The sequence below is a fragment of the Salmo salar genome, chromosome 13 (genome assembly GCF_965601325.2).
Source record: "Salmo salar chromosome 13, fSalSal1, whole genome shotgun sequence".
In the NCBI taxonomy this organism is placed as follows: domain Eukaryota; kingdom Metazoa; phylum Chordata; class Actinopteri; order Salmoniformes; family Salmonidae; genus Salmo; species Salmo salar.
In genome coordinates, this window is record NC_138303.1 from 95,362,324 (window position 1) to 95,384,480 (window position 22,157).

The 22,157-nt window shown below is 45.5% G+C and overlaps 1 protein-coding gene across 2 annotated transcripts in view; it reads right to left on the minus strand.

Moving 5' to 3' along the window:
- Positions 1-5,812: 5,812 nt before the first annotated feature.
- The window catches only part of LOC106568176 (palmitoyltransferase ZDHHC8B), a 35,714-nt gene continuing 19,369 nt past the window's right edge, over positions 5,813-22,157 (minus strand). The window contains exons 2-10 of one of the 2 annotated variants that reach the window (XM_014138276.3): positions 17,769-17,890; positions 12,556-12,713; positions 10,876-11,048; positions 10,600-10,702; positions 10,365-10,456; positions 10,128-10,260; positions 9,884-9,998; positions 9,476-9,594; positions 5,813-9,332 (exon numbers count right to left, since the gene is read on the minus strand). In XM_014138276.3, the coding sequence (XP_013993751.1) occupies positions 8,229-9,332; positions 9,476-9,594; positions 9,884-9,998; positions 10,128-10,260; positions 10,365-10,456; positions 10,600-10,702; positions 10,876-11,048; positions 12,556-12,713; positions 17,769-17,890 (2,119 nt within the window). In that variant the 3' untranslated portion in view covers positions 5,813-8,228. Of the gene's footprint in view, positions 9,333-9,475; positions 9,595-9,883; positions 9,999-10,127; positions 10,261-10,364; positions 10,457-10,566; positions 10,703-10,875; positions 11,049-12,555; positions 12,714-17,768; positions 17,891-22,157 lie in introns of both variants that reach the window. The other variant, XM_014138275.3, reaches the window with a different exon arrangement.

Here is a 22,157-nt window from a genome sequence, read left to right on the forward strand (position 1 = left end):
ATACTGATCCTTCCTGTCAAGTGTCACCACAGGAAACCCTTCATCATAAGCAACCCAGGGAGAAAATTAAACGCATCAGCGCCACGGTAATCTGAACCTGGCAATCAGCAAGGCACTGATGAACCTGATCGATGGGGCATATCAATTAGGAGGAGGGTGTGTGTGTGTGGTGCGCCTCTGAAATAACTTTATCACCATTGGTCACCCAAACATAACCATAACATGGTGTAAGATGGTGTGCTACTCTGACACCAGAATCTGCTTCACTTCACACACTCAACAAACCACAAACCCTCTTTTTCAAAGCAGCCTTCCTCATTAGCATATTACCCCAGGCTACAGAAACAGAGACGAGAGAGAGGGGGGGGGGGGTTTAATAGTATCAAAACTACATCAAAACCAGAAGCTCAGAGATCTGTAACTGGGCCAATGCAAAAAACACACGTGAACAGAAAACTAAGATTAATATTTGATCAACAGATTTTAAAGCTAGACTTCAGACAGTTGATGTGTCAATCATGATTCCTGCAAGCTTGGTGAAGATCAAAACAGCTCATTCACACTGGTGATTAGACACAGTAGGGTTGTAGTGAGCACCAGCTCATAATCAGGGGGGATTCAGAGGGAAACAAAGAGAAGAAGAAGAAAATGAAAGGATGAACCAAAGTCTGAAGAACAGTAGAATTTTACATACAACAATTGATAGGTAAAATGAAGGGGGGAAAACAGAGGAGACCAGGAGCTGTTGTCATGTGATGTTCTAGCCTTAAGAAGAGATGAATGGTCATGAATAGTGCATTGGTTGGGACTCCCAGACACATGCATCTACAAAACGCATGTTCTGTGAAGCCACACGGTTCTGTGATAAAAGGAATGAGAAAAAAGACTGCTGCCAACTGCAGAACTGCAGAAGATTGCAGCAGGGATAGTCTACTGTTAAAAAAGGCTGTTCATCCCACTTTCTTTTGTATTATGAGCTCCTGACCCTGTGTAACCGCTTGATGATGTTGTCAGTACTTCTCAGTGCAGTCCTACAGTTCTGGAATACTGCCTCAATCTCTCTGTGGCTATGGCAACCATCACTGGCAGTCAGAGAAATATCACAGCATCAGAATTCTAGTGTAAAACACAATCTCAGAGGAATTACAGTACCTCAATACTGAAGGCTTAATTTGTTTAGGATATACAATACATACTTTTCTGAAATCCTTAGTTGAGCTCAGCAAGTCGACAATCAAAAGGGTAGAACCTATAGGTTATACCCACTCAAATCCTCTTGTGGATTTTTTCTATATTCTACTCACAGATAAGTCCACTAGGGGGCCCCATTTTGTTGATTTGAGCTGGATTCATACACCTTGTGTCAAAGGGAGAGCCAGGTGGAGCCGAGCTCCAGCACCTTACGGGTCCAAAGACAAATGCAGGATAAAAAGTAAGATAAACCAAAGTTAGGGTTAGGGTTGGAGTTGTGGTTGAGGCTAGAGTTAGGGTTGAACTGGAATGTGGATATAAAGCAAGAGTTAGGGTTCTGGTTGAGGCTAGAGTTGAACTGGGATGTGGACATGAAGCTAGCGTAGGGTTGAACTGGGATGTGGACATGAAGCTAGGGTTAGGGTTGAACTGGGATGTGGACATGAAGCTAGGGTTAGGGTTCTGGTTGAACTGGGATGTGAACATGAAGCTAGCGTTAGGGTTGAACTGGGATGTGGACATGAAGCTAGTATTAGGGTTGAACTGGGATGTGGACATGAAGCTAGTATTAGGGTTGAACTGGGATGTTGACATGAAGCTAGGATTAGGGTTGAACTGGGATGTGGACATGAAGCTAGGGTTAGGGTTAGGTTTTAACTGGGATGTGGACATGAAGCTAGGATTAGGGTTCTGGTTGAACTGGGATGTGAACATGAAGCTAGGATTAGGGTTCTGGTTGAACTGGGATGTGGACATGAAGCTAGGGTTAGGGTTCTGGTTGAACTGGGATGTGGACATGAAGCTAGGTTTAGGGTTAGGTTTGAACTGGGATGTGGACATGAATCTAGGGTTAGGGTTCTGGTTGAACTGGGATGTGGACATGAAGCTAGGGTTAGGGTTCTGGTTGAACTGGGATGTGGACATGAAGCTAGGATTAGGGTTGAACTGGGATGTGGACATGAAGCTAGGTTTAGGGTTAGGTTTGAACTGGGATGTGGACATGAAGCTAGGATTAGGGTTGAACTGGGATGTGGACATGAAGCTAGGGTTAGGGTTAGGTTTGAACTGGGATGTGGACATGAAGCTAGGTTTAGGGTTGAACTGGGATGTGGACATGAATCTAGGGTTAGGGTTCTGGTTGAACTGGGATGTTGACATGAAGCTAGGATTAGGGTTCTGGTTGAACTGGGATGTGAACATGAAGCTAGGTTTAGGGTTGAACTGGGATGTGGATATAAAGCTAGGGTTAGTGTTCTGCTTGAACTGGGATGTGGACATGAAGCTAGGATACGGGTTGAATTGGGATGTGGACATGAAGCCAGGTTTAGGGTTGAACTGGGATGTGGACATGAAGCTAGGGTTAGGGTTGAACTGGGATGTGGATATGAAGCTAGGTTTAGGGTTGAACTGGGATGTGGATACGAAGCTAGGGTTAGGGTTGAACTGGGATGTAGACATGAAGCTAGCGTAGGGTTGAACTGGGATGTGGACATGAAGTTAGGGTTAGGGTTGAACTGGGATGTGGACATGAAGCTAGCGTAGGGTTGAACTGGGATGAGGACATGAAGTTAGGGTTAGGGTTGAACTGGGATGTGGACATGAAGCTAGCGTAGGGTTGAACTGGGATGTGGACATGAAGTTAGGGTTGAACTGGGATGTGGACATGAAGTTAGGGTTAGGGTTGAACTGGGATGTGGACATGAAGTTAGGGTTAGGGTTGAACTGGGATGTGGACATGAAGCTAGCGTAGGGTTGAACTGGGATGTGGACATGAAGTTAGGGTTAGGGTTGAACTGGGATGTGGACATGAAGTTAGGGTTAGGAATTAACTGGGATATGGACATGAAGCTAGGATTAGGTTTGAACTGGGATGTTTACATGAAGCCTGGGTTAGGGTTAGGAATTAACTGGGATGTGTACATGAAGCTAGGATTAGGTTTGAACTGGGATGTGTACATGAAGCCTGGGTTAGGGTTAGGAATTAACTGGGATGTGTACATGAAGCCTGGGTTAGGGTTAGGAATTAACTGGGATGTGGACATGAAGCCTGGGTTGGGGTTAGGAATTAACTGGGATGTAGACATGAAGCCTGGGTTAGGGTTAGGAATTAACTGGGATGTGGACATGAAGCCTGGGTTAGGGTTAGGAATTAACTGGGATGTGGACATGAAGCCTGGGTTAGGGTTAGGAATTAACTGGGATGTGGACATGAAGCCTGGGTTAGGGTTAGGAATTAACTGGGATGTGGACATGAAGCCTGGTTTAGGGTTGAACTGGGATGTGGACATGAAGTTAGGGTTAGGTTTGAACTGGGATGTGGACATGAAGCCTGGGTTAGGGTTAGGAATTAACTGGGATGTGTACATGAAGCCTGGGTTAGGGTTAGGAATTAACTGGGATGTGGACATGAAGCTAGCGTTAGGGTTGAACTGGGATGTGGACATGAAGCCTGGGTTAGGGTTAGGAATTTACTGGGATGTGTACATGAAGCCTGGGTTAGGGTTAGGAATTAACTGGGATGTGGACATGAAGCTAGCGTTAGGGTTGAACTGGGATGTGGACATGAAGCCTGGGTTAGGGTTAGGAATTAACTGGGATGTGTACATGAAGCCTGGGTTAGGGTTAGGAATTAACTGGGATGTGGACATGAAGCCTGGGTTAGGGTTAGGAATTAACTGGGATGTGTACATGAAGCCTGGGTTAGGGTTAGGAATTAACTGGGATGTGGACATGAAGCCTGGGTAAGGGTTAGGAATTAACTGGGATGTGGACATGAAGCCTGGGTTAGGGTTAGGAATTAACTGGGATGTGGACATGAAGCCTGAGTTAGGGTTAGGAATTAACTGGGATGTGTACATGAAGCCTGGGTTAGGGTTAGGAATTAACTGGGATGTGTACATGAAGCCTGGGTTAGGGTTAGGAATTAACTGGGATGTGTACATGAAGCCTGGGTTAGGGTTAGGAATTAACTGGGATGTGGACATGAAGCCTGGGTTAGGGTTGAACTGGGATGTGGACATGAAGTTAGGGTTAGGTTTGAACTGGGATGTGGACATGAAGCCTGGGTTAGGGTTAGGAATTAACTGGGATGTGTACATGAAGCCTGGGTTAGGGTTAGGAATTAACTGGGATGTGGACATGAAGCTAGCGTTAGGGTTGAACTGGGATGTGGACATGAAGCCTGGGTTAGGGTTAGGAATTAACTGGGATGTGTACATGAAGCCTGGGTTAGGGTTAGGAATTAACTGGGATGTGGACATGAAGCTAGCGTTAGGGTTGAACTTTGATGTGGACATGAAGCCTGGGTTAGGGTTAGGAATTAACTGGGATGTGTACATGAAGCCTGGGTTAGGGTTAGGAATTAACTGGGATGTGGACATGAAGCCTGGGTTAGGGTTAGGAATTAACTGGGATGTGGACATGACGCCTGGGTTAGGGTTAGGAATTAACTGGGATGTGGACATGAAGCCTGAGTTAGGGTTAGGAATTAACTGGGATGTGTACATGAAGCCTGGGTTAGGGTTAGGAATTAACTGGGATGTGTACATGAAGCCTGGGTTAGGGTTAGGAATTAACTGGGATCTGGACATGAAGCCTGGGTTAGGGTTAGGAATTAACTGGGATGTGGACATGAAGCCTGGGTTAGGGTTAGGAATTAACTGGGATGTGGACATGAAGCTAGCGTTAGGGTTGAACTGGGATGTGGACATGAAGCCTGGGTTAGGGTTAGGAATTAACTGGGATAAGGACATGAAGCCTGGGTTAGGGTTAGGAATTAACTGGGATGTTTACATGAAGCCTGGGTTAGGGTTAGGAATTAACTGGGATGTGGACATGAAGCCTGGGTTAGGGTTAGGAATTAACTGGGATGTGGACATGAAGCCTGGGTTAGGGTTAGGAATTAACTGGGATGTGTACATGAAGCCTGGGTTAGGGTTAGGAATTAACTGGGATGTGGACATGAAGCCTGGGTTAGGGTTAGGAATTAACTGGGATGTTTACATGAAGCCTGGGTTAGGGTTAGGAATTAACTGGGATGTGTACATGAAGCCTGGGTTAGGGTTAGGAATTAACTGGGATGTGTACATGAAGCCTGGGTTAGGGTTAGGAATTAACTGGGATGTGGACATGAAGCCTGGGTTAGGGTTAGGAATTAACTGGGATGTTTACATGAAGCCTGGGTTAGGGTTAGGAATTAACTGGGATAAGGACATGAAGCCTGGGTTAGGGTTAGGAATTAACTGGGATGTTTACATGAAGCCTGGGTTAGGGTTAGGAATTAACTGGGATGTGGACATGAAGCCTGGGTTAGGGTTAGGAATTAACTGGGATGTGGACATGAAGCCTGGGTTAGGGTTAGGAATTAACTGGGATGTGGACATGAAGCCTGGGTTAGGGTTAGGAATTAACTGGGATGTTTACATGAAGCCTGGGTTAGGGTTAGGAATTAACTGGGATGTGGACATGAAGCCTGGGTTAGGGTTAGGAATTAACTGGGATGTGGACATGAAGCTAGCGTTAGGGTTGAACTGGGATGTTTACATGAAGCCTGGGTTAGGGTTAGGAATTAACTGGGATGTGGACATGAAGCTGGTGGAAAAAACAACAACTAATACAAAAAAAGGAACAAAACAGTCACTTTTTTATTTGTCAAAACAACTACAAAATATTAGTAAAGCATGACTTCAACAGACGCAAAATAATAGAATGTCTCATCATCACATGACATTATTTCTCAAAAGCATTATCAAAACACATATACCAAAACACATATACCAAAACACATACAGTACCAGTCAAATGTTTGGACACACCTACTCATTCAAGGGTTTTTCGTTATTTTGACTATTTTCTACATTGTAGAATAATAGTGAAGACATCAACATTATGAATTAACACATATGGAATCATGTAGTAACCAAAAAGGTGTTAAACAAATCAGAATATATTTTATATTTGAGATTCTTCAAAGTAGCCACCCTTTGCCTTGATGACAGCATTGCACACTCTTGGCATTCTCTCAACCAGCATCATGAGGAATGCTTTTCCAGCAGTCTTGAGGAGTTCCCACATATGCTGAGCACTTGTTGGCTGCTTTGCCTTCACTCTGTGGTCCAACTCATCCCAAACCATTTCAACTGGATTGAGGTTGGGTGATTGTGGAGGCCAGGTCATCTGATGCAGCATTCCATCACTCTCCTTATTGGTAAAATAGTCCTGACTCATTGCCCTGTTGAAAAACAAATGATAGTCCCACTAAGCGCAAACCAGATGGGATGACGTACCACTGCAGAATGCTGTGGTAGCCATGCTGGTTAAATGTGCCTTGAATTCTAAATAAATCACAGTCACCAGAAAAGCACCCCCACACCATCACAACTCCTCCTCCATGCTTCACGGTGGGAACCTCACATGCGGAGATCCTCCGTTCACCTACTCTGAATCTCACAAAGACACTACGGTTGGAACCAAAAAGCTCACATTTTGACTCATCAGACCAAATTAGACGGATTTCTACCGGTCTAATGTCCATTGCTCAGGTTTCTTGGCCCAAGCAAGTCTCTTCTTATTATTGGTGTCCTTTAGTAGTGGTTTCTTTGCAGCAATTCAACCATGAAGGCCTAATTCACGCAGTCTCCTCTGAACAGTTGATGTTGAGATGTGTCTGTTACTTGAACTCTGTGAAGCATTAATTTGGGCTGCAATCTGAGGTGCAGTTAACTCTAATGAATTTATCCTCTACAGCAGAGGTAACTCTGGGTCTTCCTTTCCTGTGGCGGTCCTCATGAGAGCCAGTTGTGATGGTTTTCGTAAGGTGAAGGAGATCCAGGTGCAGCGTGGTGAGTGCTCATGTTCAAATATTTATTTTAGCACAGAACACTAAATCAAAACAATAAACAACGGAAAACGACCGTCACGTTCTGCAGGCTATACTAAGCAGTACAAAAACAAGATCCCACACTGAAGGAGGAAAAAAGGGCTGCCTAAGTATGATTCCCAATCAGAGACAACGATAGACAGCTGCCTCTGATTGGAAACCATACTCAGCCAAAACAAAGAAATACAATGACATAGAATGCCCACCCCATATCACACCCTGACCTAACCAAACAGAGAAAAACGTCTCTCTCAGGTCAGGGCGTGACAATAGCGCTTGATGGTTTTTGCGACTGAACTTTCAAAGTTCTTGAAATGTTCCGGATTGACTGACCTTCATGTCTTAAAGTAATGATGGACTGTCATTTCTCTTTGCTTATTTGAGCTGTTCTTGCCATAATATGGACTTGGTATTTTACCAAATATCTTCCGTATACCACCCCTACCTTGTCACAACACAACTGATTGGCTCAAACACATTATGAAGGAAAGAAATTCCACAAATTAACTTTTAACAAGGCACAACTGTTAATTGAAATGCATTACAGGTGACTACCTCATGAAGCTGGTTGAGAGAATGCCAGGAGTGTGCATAGCTCTCATAAAGGCAAAGGGTGGCTACTTTGAAGAATCTCAAATATAAAATATATTTGTTTAACACTTTTTTGGTTACTACATGATTGCATATATGTTATTTCATAGTTTCGATGTCTTCAATAGTATTCTACAATGTAGAAAATAGTCAAAATAAAGAAAAACCCTTGAATGAGTAGGTGTGTCCAAACTTTTGACTGGTACTGTATATCAACAATCAAAGATAAGTATTCTGTACATTTCCTCTGTTCTAGTTGAGCTTATTGGTTCCTTTGACTACATGAGGCACAACTGTCTGCCAATTGGCCACTGTCCTGAGAATCAGATATCTGCATATGGTGTTGGTTAACACTCAGTCTTTATTCAAAACACACCCTTGTCTAACAAGATGACCAAGTATAAATATCTGTACAAAATTATTCCCATAACTGCATTTTGATGTCCTCTCGACTCCCACACCCTCCCACACACTTACACCGTGCTGGGAAGTTGTGGCTATACAGGCTAACACTGCAGAGTGGTGTGGCTGACTGGCTGCATACACCCTCAGGAAGACTTAATGTTTCCTATTTGGAGAAAGCCAGGGGTGCTGAGTCCTTGCCCTCCATGGCGCATATGAGTGAGGGGCGTTTTGGGGGGACGTATGGGGCAGAGGAAGAGGAGGGGGTGTGGGGCAGGGTGGAGGAGGAGGGTGAGGGCTTGGCCTGCCTGTCTGGGGGGAGGTAAGATGGGGAGGGGGAACGACCCTTACTCTGTAGGCTACTGCTGCTCTGCAGGGGGGAGCTGGAAGTCCTGGGGGCTCGGGTCAGAGAGGATGATGAGGCGCTGGAGAGGGGCGACCTCGTACCTCCGTACCCTAAAATACCAGTGCTCATCATGAACTCCCTAGAGCCGTATGAGGGCGGGGTGGGGGCGCGGGAACCTGGGGGGCGCATGCTGTCTGCAGGGAGGCTGCGTCTGCTGGGGATGTCGTAGACCCCCATGTCTGGGCAGCCATACAGGGCCTGGGACCTGGCCTGCATCCGCAGCATCCTGTCCTTCGCCTCCATCTCCCGCCGCTCCTTGATGGAGGCCATAATGGTCTTGGAGAGGTTATCGTAGCGGACCGGAGAGGCCTCCCGATGGATCAAGGTCTGTGGGGAGAGGTCCCTGTGCATCAGGGCCTGAGGGGTGAGGTCCCGTAGAGAGGGGTCCCTGGGTAAGGTGTCCCTTGTCTGGGGAGATTGTCTGCTGACCCCCATGAACACGGGGCTGTAGGCATGTGAAGGGGACCCCTGCAGCACATTGCCATCAGGGCCCAGGGTCAAAAAGTGGGGGTGGTAGTGAAGTGGCGGTCCCCCTCGCTGGGGCAGGTAGTTAGGGTCACCTGGGTTCACCAGGTTGCTGTAGGAGATGCTGCTGTGGCTGGACAGGGGGTTGTGAGGGGGGAACCTGCCTGGAGACGCCTGGTGGGAGATCAGACCCTCTGAGTGCAAGGCCGGCAGCTTGTTTCCATGTCCATAGGCGTGTTTATGGGTGAGGAAGCGGGAGTTAAGGGTAAGAGAGTTTAGCTGGTGCGGAGCGGACATGGGACCCGACTGGAAGGCTAGCTGCTGGTCCACTCTGGCCAGGATGGGTTCTGATGACAAGTAATGACCTCTGCTGCTGCCCCCCTGTTGCTCTGGTGCCACCTAGACACAACCACAACATATAACAGACCGTCAGAGAGCTCTCAAACCACAAAACACAACCATGATCTGTGAAAACGGCTCCAAACACAGTCCAAGAAATGCACAGTGTATCTGATGTCATTATTGCGAATGATATGACTGACCTGTTGGACAGATAAGGGGGGTGTTGGCTTGGTGGGGGACTGCGGTGCTGGCCTGAGCTGCTGCAGGATCTGCCCAGGGGGAGAGATCAATGGTTTGGGATGAAGACTACTCTCTGGAACTGAAACACAGAGGAAGGAGGATTAATATTCACCAAAATGTGAAATAAATGACCATCATATCTAGTGGTACTGAACTAGTTCAGAGAGAGACAGTAATGTATGTGGAATCTAACACAAGCCTTTCATGGTACATGGAATAATGTCACCACCATGATGGAGTGTTGAGAGCAGTGGATGACCGTTTGAGGGGTTTCTGGACTGTTTCAAGTTTCTTCATGATCATTTCCTCAAGTCATCTATAATACAGGTACTGTATGCTTGGTTGTTAGATTAGTAACGTGACCCTACCCTCTAGGGTTGCTAGGTGGCTCTTCAGCAGGTTGGGATCTGGTTTGGGGTGCAGCGAGGGTGGGGTGTTCAGACGTTTAATATCTGGCTCGTCCATACCGTCAGCGGACGGGCGCTGAGAGCGGAAGAGAAGGAAATATAGTTAATTATATCTGATCTGCTGATGAAGTCTAATAACGATGCTGTGTGTGTGTGTGAATAGGGGATCTTCCCTACTGAGGGTATTTGGAGTGGACAGACTTACTTTACTTTGGAGATCATGACACTGGACGCCGTTATCCCTGACCCTAATAATTGGGATCTGTCTGTCAGTCTCTGGTCTCAGGAAAGGAGGCATGATGCGAACTGTTGATTTCCTAATGGGCCTCGCTGTATACCTGGTATGGTCCAAGCAAATAGATGAGTTAATGAGCTCCAATTTAGGGGCCTTTACAATATATTATACTGTACATGTTTACATTAAACGTGAAATGTTTCTTACTTTGGAGAGATGGGACTACATATGAGATACTCCAAGTTGCCACAGCAACCTTGAGTGAAAGGGTTGAGCCCTCCTTGAAACTTCCCAGTAACCTGTGAAAAAGTAACCAACAATTTCATAATTAAAGTGAGGACTCAACCTAGAGTCACCCCATTATATAGTACAGAAACCTTTTATCTAGTCATTTAAAAGCATGAGTTACATGGAATGAAGTACAGCCCAAGGTTTGTTTGACCTGTTCGTTGGTGGTTCTGCCCCTAGACACCAGATAGAGGTGGAACCCTGTGAGGCCCAGGACAGGAATGAAGAACAGGCCTGATACACTCATCACCACCAAGCTGGACACAGCAGTAAAGGAGACTCAACAGCTCTCTTTAGGAAGCTTTACAAATGAATGACCATGATCATACTGCACATACTGTATGAACACACACACACACACACACACACACACACACACACACACACACACACACACACACACACACAGAGTGTGTGTAAGTAAGGATACGTGACAGTACAGTGCAGCTTCCACAGGTCTTCCTGATGGTGTAGAATGTAGAGCAGGCCACCGGAGAACACGCCCACCATGTGCATCGTGAGTGACAGCAGAAACAGGAAGAAGTAGCGGTAGTTCCGCCTCCCGATACAGTTGTTCACCCAAGGACAGTGGTGGTCAAAGTCCTGCATGCGATTATCACACAATGGAATACAACATTAGATAAAACATTCAATCCCTCTGAGAATTATGACAACATATTGTAGCAGCCTACTTTACATGACTCTGTCCAACATTGTGTATCCATGCTACAAACAGTATTCTGGAGTGGTCTAGCTAGCCACTTACACATGGTATTGATAATGATTGGACAATGAAAAAACATTACCATCAGAAGTCAAATATCATACAAATGTTGATATGCACTTAGCTGTCTTAATAAACCTCAGTGTACACACACAGATTGTCCCAACCCTTTTTAAATATCTCTCTCCGCTCCAGGGACAATAAAGGATTGGTGGAAAGGGATTAACCTGATTAATGTGATCCCTCTCTCTCTCACCCCTCCCCCTCTATCCCTCCATCATTCTCTCTCCCCCATCCACCATTACCCTACAGCCACACACACTATTGACCCTACTCAGACCCACCCTCCCCCTCAACAACTACAGCACACCCTCCCTCCCTCCCCTCCCTCCACCCTCCCTCATCACCCTCTCCTCCACCCCTCCCTACCCTTCTCCCCCAACCTTCCTCCCCACCACCCCTTCCTCCCCCTCTCCTCCACCCCTTCTTCCCCCTCTCCACCACCTCTTCCTCCCCCTCTCCTCCACCCCTCCCTACCCTTCTCCCCCAACCTTCCTCCCCACCACCCCTTCCTCCCCCTCTCCTCCACCCCTTCTTCCCCCTCTCCACCACCTCTTCCTCCCCCTCTCCTCCACCCCTTCCTCCCCCTCTCCTCCACCCCTTCTTCCCCCTCTCCTCCACCCCTTCCTCCCCTTCCTCCCCACCACCCCTTCCATCCCCTCCCCACCACCCCTTCCCTACCACCCCTCCCTCCCCCTCTGCACCACCCCTTCTTCCCCCTCTGCACCACCCCTTCCTACCCCTCCCCACCACCCCTTCCATCCCCTCCCCACCACCTCTTCCTCCCCCTCTCCACCACCCCGTCCTCCCCTTTCCTCCCTACCACCCCTTCCTCCCTCTCCCTACCACCCCTTCCTCCCTCTCCCTACCACCCCCTCTCCACCACCCCTTCCATCCCTTCCCCACCACCCCTTCCTCCCTCTCCCTACCACCCCTTCCTCCCCCTCTCCTCCACCCCTTCTTCCCCCTCTCCACCACCCCTTCCTCCCCCTCTCCTCCACCCCTTCTTCCCCCTCTCCTCCACCCCTTCTTCCCCCTCTCCACCACCCCTTCCTTCCCTTCCTCCCCACCACCCCTTCCTCCCCCTCCCCACCACCCCTTCCATCCCCTCCCCACCACCTCTTCTTCCCCCTCTGCACCACCCTTTCCTCCCCCTCCCCACCACGCCTTCCTCCCTCTCCCTACCACCCCGTCCTCCCCCTCTCCACCACCCCTTGCTTGTTCCGTCTCCCTTTCCTCCCTCTCTCCCTTTATCGCTTTCTAACCCTCTCTCCCTTTCTCCTCCTTCCCTCTCCCTCTCTCACCTCACTCTCTCCTCCCTCTCACCTCTACACAGTGGTCACAGACACTGCAGTGGGAGCATCGTGGAGGTCTGTAGAAGTGGCAAGAGGCACACCACTTCAGCCTGACCTGGACACCCTTCACGTCCACATTCTTGTAGAGCGGAGCGCGGAGGTCATCGTCCTTGTCCTCGTCCTCATTAGCTAAAACACAAACACAGCTCAACATGAACTACAGATCAATGGCACAACACTGGGAGTGGGGTAACACTAGACATACACTACCATTCAAAAGTTTGGGGTCACATAGAAATGTTCTTGTTTTTCAAAGAAAAGCACATTTTCTGTCCATTAAAATAACATCAAATTGATCAGAAATACAGTGTAGACATTGTTAATTTTGTAAATGACTATTGTAGCTGGAAACTGATCATTTTTTTATGGAATATCTACATAGGCGTACAGAGGCCCATTATCAGCAACCATCAATCCTGTGTTCCAATGGCATGTCGTGTTAGCTAATCCAAGTTTATCATTTTAAAAGGCTCATTGATCATTAGAAAACCCTTTTGCAATTATGTTAGCACAGCTGAAAACTGTTGTTCTGATTAAAGAAGCAATAAAACTGTCCCTCTTTAGACTAGTTGAGTATCTGGAGCATCAGCATTTCTCGGGTTCGATTACAGACTCAAAATGGCCAGAGAGGGGGAAGAAGTACATTAGAGTGTCTAGTTTGAGAAACAGACGCCTCATATGTCCTCAACTGGCAGATTAATTAAATAGTATCCGCAAAACACCAGTCTCAAGGTCAACAGTGAAAAAGCAATATCTCAGACTTGCCAATTAAAATAAAAGATTAAGATGGGAAAAAGAACACAGACACTGGACAGAGGAACTCTGCCTACAAGGCCAGCATTCCGGAGTCGCCTCTTCACTGTTGACGTTGAGACTGGTGTTTTGCAGGTACTAATTAATGAATCCTGCCAGTTGAGGCCTTGTGAGGCATCTGTTTCTCAAACTAGACACTCTAATGTATTTGTCCTCTTGCTCAGTTGTGCAACGGGGCCTCCCACTCCCCTTTCTATTCTGGTTAGAGACAGTTTGCGCTGTTCTGTGAAGGGAGTAGTAAACAGCGTTGTACAAGATCTTCTGTTCCTTGGCAATTTCTTAAATGGAATAGCCTTAATTTCTCAGAACAAGAATAGACTGACGAGTTTCAGAAGAAAGGGCTTTGTTTCTGGCCATTTTGAGCCTGTAATCGAACCCACAAATGCTTATTTTATTTTTTATTTCACCTTTATTTAACCAGGTAGGCTAGTTGAGAACAAGTTCTCATTTGCAACTGCAACCTGGCCAAGATAAAGCATAGCAATTCGACACATACAACAACACAGAGTTACACATGGAATAAACAAAACATACAGTCAATAATACAGTAGAACAAAAGAAAACAAAAAGTCTATATACATTGAGTGCAAATGAGGTAATATAAGGGAGTTAAGGCAATAAATAGGCCATGGTGGCGAAGTAATTACAATATAGCAATTAAAAACTGGAATGGTAGATGTGCAGAAGATGAATGTGCAAGTAGAGATACTGGGGTGCAAAGGAGCAAGATAAATAAATAAATACAGTATGGGGATGAGGTAGGTAGATAGATGGGCTGTTTACAGATGGGCTATGTACAGGTGCAGTGATCTGTGAGCTGCTTTGACAGCTGGTGCTTAAAGCTAGTGAGGGAGATATGAGTCTCCAGCTTCATAGATTTTTGCAGTTCGTTCCAGTCATTGGCAGCAGAGAACTGGAAAGAAAGACGACCAAAGGAGGAATTGGCTTTGGGGGTGACCAGTGAGATATACCTGCTGGAGCGTGTGCTACGAGTGGGTGCTGCTATGGTGACCAGTGAGCTGAGATAAGGCGGGGCTTTACCTAGCAGAGACTTGTAGATAACCTGTAGCCAGTGGGTTTGGCGATGAGTATGAAGCGAGGGCCAACCAACGAGAGCGTACAGGTCGCAGTGGTGGGTAGTGAATGGGGCTTTGGTGACAAAACGGACGGCACTGTGATAGACTGCATCCAATTTGTTGAGTAGAGTGTTGGAGGCTATTTTATAGATGACATTACCGAAGTCGAGGATCGGTAGGATGGTCAGTTTTGCGAGTGTATGTTTGGCAGCATGAGCGAAGGATGCTTTGTTGCGAAATAGGAAGCCGATTCTAGATTTTATTTTGGATTGGAGATGCTTAATGTGAGTCTGGAAGGAAAGTTTAGAGTCGAACCAGACACCTAGGTATTTGTAGTTGTCCACATATTCTAAGTCAGAGCCGTCCAGAGTAGTGATGCTGGACGGGCGAGCAGGTGCGGGCAGTGATCGATTGAATAGCATGCATTTAGTTTTACTTGCGTTTAAGAGCAGTTGGAGGCCAAACAAGGAGAGTTGTATGGCATTGAAGCTCGTCTGGAGGTTAGTTAACACAGTGTCCAAAGAGGGGCCAGAAGTATACAGAATGGTGTCATCTGCGTAGAGGTGGATCAGAGAATCACCAGCAGCAAGAGCGACATCATTGATGTATACAGAGAAGAGAGTCGGCCCGAGAATTGAACCCTGTGGCACCCCCATAGAGACTGCCAGAGGTCCGGACAACAGGCCCTCCGATTTGACACACTGAACTCTATCAGAGAAGAAGTTGGTAAACCAGGCGAGGCAATCATTTGAGAAACAAAGGCTGTCGAGTCTGCCAATAAGAATGTGGTGATTAACAGAGTTGAAAGCCTTGGCCAGGTCGATGAATACGGCTGCACAGTAATGTCTCTTATCGATGGCGGTTATGATGTCATTTGGGACCTTGAGTGTGGCTGAGGTGCACCCATGACCAGCTCTGAAACCAGATTGCATAGCGGAGAAGGTACGGTGGGATTCGAAATGGTCGGTAATCTGTTTGTTAACTTGGCTTTCGAAGACCTTAGAAAGACAGGGTAGGATAGATATAGGTCTGTAGAAATTTGGGTCTAGAGTGTCACCCCCTTTGAAGAGGGGGATGACTGCGGCAGCTTTCCAATCTTTGGGAATCTCAGACGATACGAAAGAGAGGTTGAACAGGCTAGTAATAGGGGTTGCAAAGATTTCGGCAGATAATTTTAGAAAGAGAGGGTCCAGATTGTCTAACCCGGCTAATTTGTAGGGGTCCAGATTTTGCAGCTCTTTCAGAACATCAGCTATCGGGATTTGGGTGAAGGAGAAATGGTGGGGGCTTTGGCGGGTTGCTGTGGAGGGTGCCGGGCAGTTGACCGGGGTAGGGGTAGCCAGGTGGAAAGCATGGCCAGCCGTAGAGAAATGCTTATTGAAATTCTCAATTATAGAGGATTTATCGGTGGTAGCAGTGTTTCCTAGCTTCAGAGCAGTGGGCAGCTGGGAGGAGGTGCTCTTATTCTCCATGGACTTTACAGTGTCCCAGAACTCTTTTGAGTTAGTACTACAGGATGCAAATTTCTGTTTGAAAAAGCTAGCCTTAGCTTTCCTAACTGCCTGTGTATATTTGTTCCTAACTTCCCTGAAAAGTTGCATATCACGGGGGCTATTCGATGCTAATGCAGAACGCCAAAGGATTTTTTGTGCTGGTCAAGGGCAGACAGGTCTGGAGTGAACCAAGGACTATATCTATTCCTAGTTCAATTTTTTTTTAATGGGGCATGCTTATTTAAGATGGTGAGGAAGGCACTTTTAAAGAATAGCCAGGCATCATCTACTAATGGGATGAGGTCAATGTCATTCCAGGATACCCTGGCAAGGTCGATTAGAAAGGCCTGCTCGCATAAGTGTTTTAGGGAGCGTTTGACAGTGATGAGGGGTGTTCGTTTGGTCGCAGACCCATTACGGATGCAGGAAATGAGGCAGTGATCGCTGAGATCTTGATTGACAACAGCAGAGGTGTATTTGGAGGGCGAGTTAGTTAGGATGATATCTATGAGGGTGCCTGTGTTTATGGATTTGGGGTTGTACCTGGTAGGTTCATTGATAATTTGTGTGAGATTGAGGGCATCAAGCTTAGATTGTAGGATGGCCGGGGTGTTAAGCATGTCCCAGTTTAGGTCACCTAGTAGCACGAGCTCAGAAGATAGATGGGGGCAATCAATTCACATATGGTGTCGAGAGTACAGCTGGGGGCAGAGGGAGGTCTATAGCAAGCGGCAACAGTGAGAGACATGTTTCTGGAAAGGTGCATTTTTAGAAGTAGAAGATCGAATTGTTTGGGTACAGACTTGGATAGTAATACAGAACTCTGCTGGCTATCTTTGGAATAGATTGCAACACCTTTGGCAGTTCTATCTTGGCGGAAAATGTTATAGTTAGCGATGGAGATTTCAGGGTTTTTGGTGGTTTTCCTAAGCCAGAATTCAGACACAGCTAAAACATCCGGGTTGGCAGAGTGTGCTAAAGCAGTGAGTAAAACAATATTAGGGAGTAGGCTTCTAATGTTAACATGCATGAAACCAAGGCTTTTACAGTTACAGAAGTCAACAAATGAGAGCACCTGGGGAGTGGGAGTGGAGCTAGGCACTGCAGGACCTGGATTAACCTCTACATCCACAGAGGAACAGAGGAGAAGTAGGATAAGGGTACTGCTAAAGGCTATTCGAACTGGCCGTCTAGCACGTTCGGAACAGAGAGTAAAAGGAGCAGGTTTCTGGGCACGATAGCATAGATTCAAGGCATGATGCTCCAGATACTCAACTTGTCTAAAGAGGGCCAGTTTTATTGCTTCTTTAATCAGAACAACAGTTTTCGGCTGTGTTAACATAATTGCAAAAGGGTTTTCTAATGATGAATTAGCCTTTTAAAATGATAAACTTGGATTAGCTAACACAACATGCCATTGGAACACAGGAGTGATGGTTGCTGATAATGGGCCTCGGTACGCCTATGTAGATATTCCATAAAGAATCTTCCGTTTCCAGCTACAATAGTCATTTACAACATTAATAATGTCTACACTGTATTTCTGATCAATATGATGTTATTTTAACGGACAGAAAATGTGCTTTCCTTTCAACAACAAGGACATTTCTATGTGACCCTAAACTTTTGAACGGTAGTGTACATCTGGCGTAGCTTATCATTCTATTCAAGAATAAATCCAATGCACTAGCTAGTATGTTATAACTAGTAGACAATAATTCAATACATTTGAACAACTACATGCCCACCAACTGTAATGTACAGTACTGAATAGATTTGTGCATAGTATAGTAGTTATTCACCCATGGGGAGAACGCCTGCATCCATAAAGGTTGCCATGGTGAAGTTGGCCAAGACAAGGAAGAACAGGATGGCACTGCATGGTGGTACGTAGATTGACACAGTCACTGCCAGCCACGGGCACCTGGAACAGAGACAAGATGCAGTTCAGTGGACTCACAATACACACACATTACACTCACAGTATACACACATTACACTCACAGTAAACACACATTACACTCACAGTACACACACATTACACTCACTGTACACTCACAGTATACACACATTACACTCACAGTATACCCACATTACACTCACAGTATACCCACATTACACTCACAGTATACACACAGCACACACCCAGTAATATACCTAGGTTGAATGTGTTCAAAGGGGCATAAATCTATAGCTCTCTGGCTCAGTGTAAGAATCAATCAACAGTCATTATCATAAATATTTGGTTGCCTCAGCAGGAAAATGTAATTGAATAAATGTGTATTGTTTTACTGTCCAAAACATACAACAGTTTCTGAACTCGGCAATGCCAAATTCAGTCTGATGTCGAACTTCATGGCGTTTGCACTGCCATAAAGCAAATATGTTTAAAACTAGAGAATTAGATTTGCTGAGAGGATTCCATGATTATATATCTATAGTGTGAGATTAAATAGAGGCTCTGTACATTAATCAGGGTTCCTGAAGGAGACACAGATAAAAGGCACAGTGAATTACAGTATAATGATTACATTTCAGCATGACTAACCTATGCATTATTTGCATTTTAAGACTGAATGTATTGTACAGTGGAATTGAGTTCAAAGCCATGCTGCTGTAAAGATTTTATCTTCACTTGAAAAACGTTGGGCCTCTTACATTATCACAACTGGTATTATCATCTCCTTCCTGTGGGTATTTTATTTTTAGGGACAATAACAACAGCAGTAGTGTGGTATGCCATTGAAGTGCAGACTGTGTATTAATGACCATGACTGTAACAGTGACAGGACCGTGATCAGTGTGAAAACAGAAACTGGACAGCTCCTCCACCCCACATGACCCAAAGCTGAAAATGTCAAGGGTCAGGATGTGACGAGGGCAGAACATGTACAATGCATTCGGAAAATATTCAGACCCCTTCCCTTTTTCCAGATTTTGTTACATTAAATCCTTATTCTAAAATTGATTAAATAGTTTTCACCCCTCATCAATCTACACACAATACTCCATAATGACAAAGCAAAAACAGGTTTTTAGACATTTTTGCAAATTTATAAAAATAAATATCACAATTACATAAGTATTCAGACCCTTTACTCAGTACTTTGTTGAAGCAACTTTGACAGCGATTACAGCCTCGAGTCTTATTGGGTATGACTCTGTACTTTGTTCCATTCATCTTTCCCTCAATCCGGACTAGTCTTCCAGTCTCTGCTGCTGAAAAACATCCCCACAGCATGATGCTGCCACCACCATGCTTCACTATAGGGATGATATTGGCCAGGTGATGAGTAATGCCTGGTTTCCTCCAGACGTGATGCTTGACATTCACATTACAGAGTTCAATCTTGGTTTCATCAGAGCAGAGTCTTGTTTCTCATGGTCTGAGAGTCCTTTAGGTGCCTTTTGGCAAACTCCAAATGGGCTGTCATGTGCCTTTTTCTGAGGATTGGTTTCCGTCTGGCCACTCTACCATAAAGGCCTGATTGATGGAGTGCTGCAGAAATGGTTGTCCTTCTGGAAGGTTCTCCCATCTCCAAAGAGGAACTCTGGAGCTCTCTCAGAGTGATCATCGGGTTCTTGGCCCTTGCTCAGTTTGGCCGGTCAGCCAGCTCTAGGAAGAGTCTTGCTGGGTCCAAACTTTTTCCATTTAAGAACGATGGCGGCCACTGTGTTCTTCGACCTCCTGGCCGGATTTTTGCTCTGACATGCACTATCAACTGTGGGACCTTATATAGACAGGTGTGTGCCTTTCCAAATCATGTCCAATCAATGGAATTTACCACAGGTGGACTCCAATCAAGTTGTAGAAAGATCTCAAGGATGATCAATGGAAACAGGATGCACCTGAGCTCAATTTCGAGTCTCATAGCAAATATATTTGCAAACATTTCTAAAAACCCAACCCCTACAGAACAGCCCCAGTTAGGATGAGAGTGTGGGGGAAGGGTGGTTACCCCGGAAGGAATGCCTGGTAATTCAATGCCAGCTGCAATCCCAATAATCCCAGGATTAGGGACTCTGGATTACAGACCACTCTGCCAGCCCACAATGGTGGCATCCTCGCATCAGACGCCAAACACACAGAACCTGCTGTCAGCGGTCAGCAGCACACATCAGCCCACACAGCCCAAAAGACCCCATTCCATGCATATAGAATAAAATAAACCATACATACTCCATCAGCTATACAGCTGCAACAGACAAGCCTGCCTTTAAAGACAAACAGCCTTCAAATGCAAGTACAGTATAGTTATGTACTGGAAAAACAGCTGTGTCTGAAGTTCTGTCAGAGTAATGCTCCTCTATAAGGATTTACTTAAAGGCCCAACGCAGCAGTTTTTATCTCAATATCAAATTATCTCTGGGTAGCAACTAAGTACCTTACTGTAATTGTTTTCAATTAAAATAGTCAAAAATTTTAAAAAGTTAAAAAAATAATAAAAAAAGAGCCTTTTAGCAAAGAGAAATTTCTCAAGCAAGAATTTAGCTAGGACTGTCTAGGAGTGGTCTGAGTGGGTAGGGGAAAATGGAAAACTAGACGTTATTGGCAGAGATGTTTGGAACTCTGATGGCACCAGGCAGGCCAAAACTCCATTCCACCAAAACAGGCTGACATTTTAGTCGGTCTTTGCAAACAGCTCTTACACTAAAAAGGCATTATCATAATTTTCACAATTTAACAGTATTATTCCAACCTCATAGTGTGGAAATAAATATAGATGTTTTTGACTGCACTGGGCCTTCAATTGAAACAGATTAACACCTAATTGTACTACTGAGTAAGCCAGATTAATGAGGGGAACAGAACAGTAGGTTCCCAAAGCTGGAGGAGGGGATTTATATCTATATCTTCGCTGAAGAAACATTTCACTAAATGTGGTCATGTTTGAGATGTACTTAAATTGTCATAACAGTGCTAGATTACATGGATATGTGCATTATACTGCACCCTTGTACTACACAGAGTCCATACTGTACTTGTCCCAGTATATCTACAGTATACTGTACTTGTCCCAGTATATCTACAGTATATTGCACTTGCAAATCTAGCCACCCTACAGTATAAATAGGAAATGTGGATTAAGTTGGCAGATTCAGGGGTAGCTGCCAGCTGTGCAGCACTAAATAGTAGGGATCAAGCCCAGTCAGTCTAGAGTGGTGTTCATGTGCCTGCATACCACTTTCACCGTCCTCCTATACCAGTAAGACCAATGGGTAGTGGGGAAAACAAGGAGCCAAAAAGGCAATTAGGAATATGTATACTGGCACTGTTCATCTTTTTAAAACAAATGATTTATCTGGTCGATTCCCCTACCCCTTCACCCATCTGTCAAATAATGGATACATGACCTAAAAATACTAAATGAGCACAGTATGGAAGATAATGATGTTGCGTTCCAAATAAGTAGAAATCAGTCGAACTCATTTGGGATGAGTGCGGAGGGTCGGCCTGCGACTGATTGTTTTCTTATCAAAGGGATTATTCCTGTGGAAGCCTTTGCATGAGTGGCCCTGCTGCCTGGACCATCATTGGTTTGTGACCATCTGGAGCAACTGCAGATGGAGAGTTCCTCACGCTGCAGTGTGGCCAGGCGGGTAGACAAGCCCCTGCCCTGCGCCTAATGAAACAGACAGCAGAGCTGTATTAAATCATCCAGAAGGGTAAACTGCTGCTGAGACTGTCCAATCTGCACACTGCCATGCCTGAGAAGAGCCCAGCTGTTGGTCAGCTAGTCAACACCACCACTGTTGCATCGGTCAAGCAGCAAGCAGAGGAGAGCATTAGAGATTCTCACAACTACAACTCCTTGAACATCTCATGGATGTTAGACATGTTGAATTAGATACAGTGAGGGAAAAAAGTATTTGATCCCCTGCTGATTTTGTACGTTTGCCCACTTACAAAGAAATGATTAGTCTATAATTTTAATAGTAGGTTTATTTGAACAGTGAGAGACAGAATAACAACAAAAAAATCCAGAAAAACGCATGTCAAAAATGTTATAAAATGATTTGCATTTTAATGAGGGAAATAGGTATTTGACCCCTCTGCAAAACATGACTTAGTACTTGGTAGCAAAACCCTTGTTGGCAATCACAGAGGTCAGACGTTTCTTGTAGTTGGCCACCAGGTTTCCGCACATCTCAGGAGGGATTTTGTCCCACTCCTCTTCGCAGATCTTCTC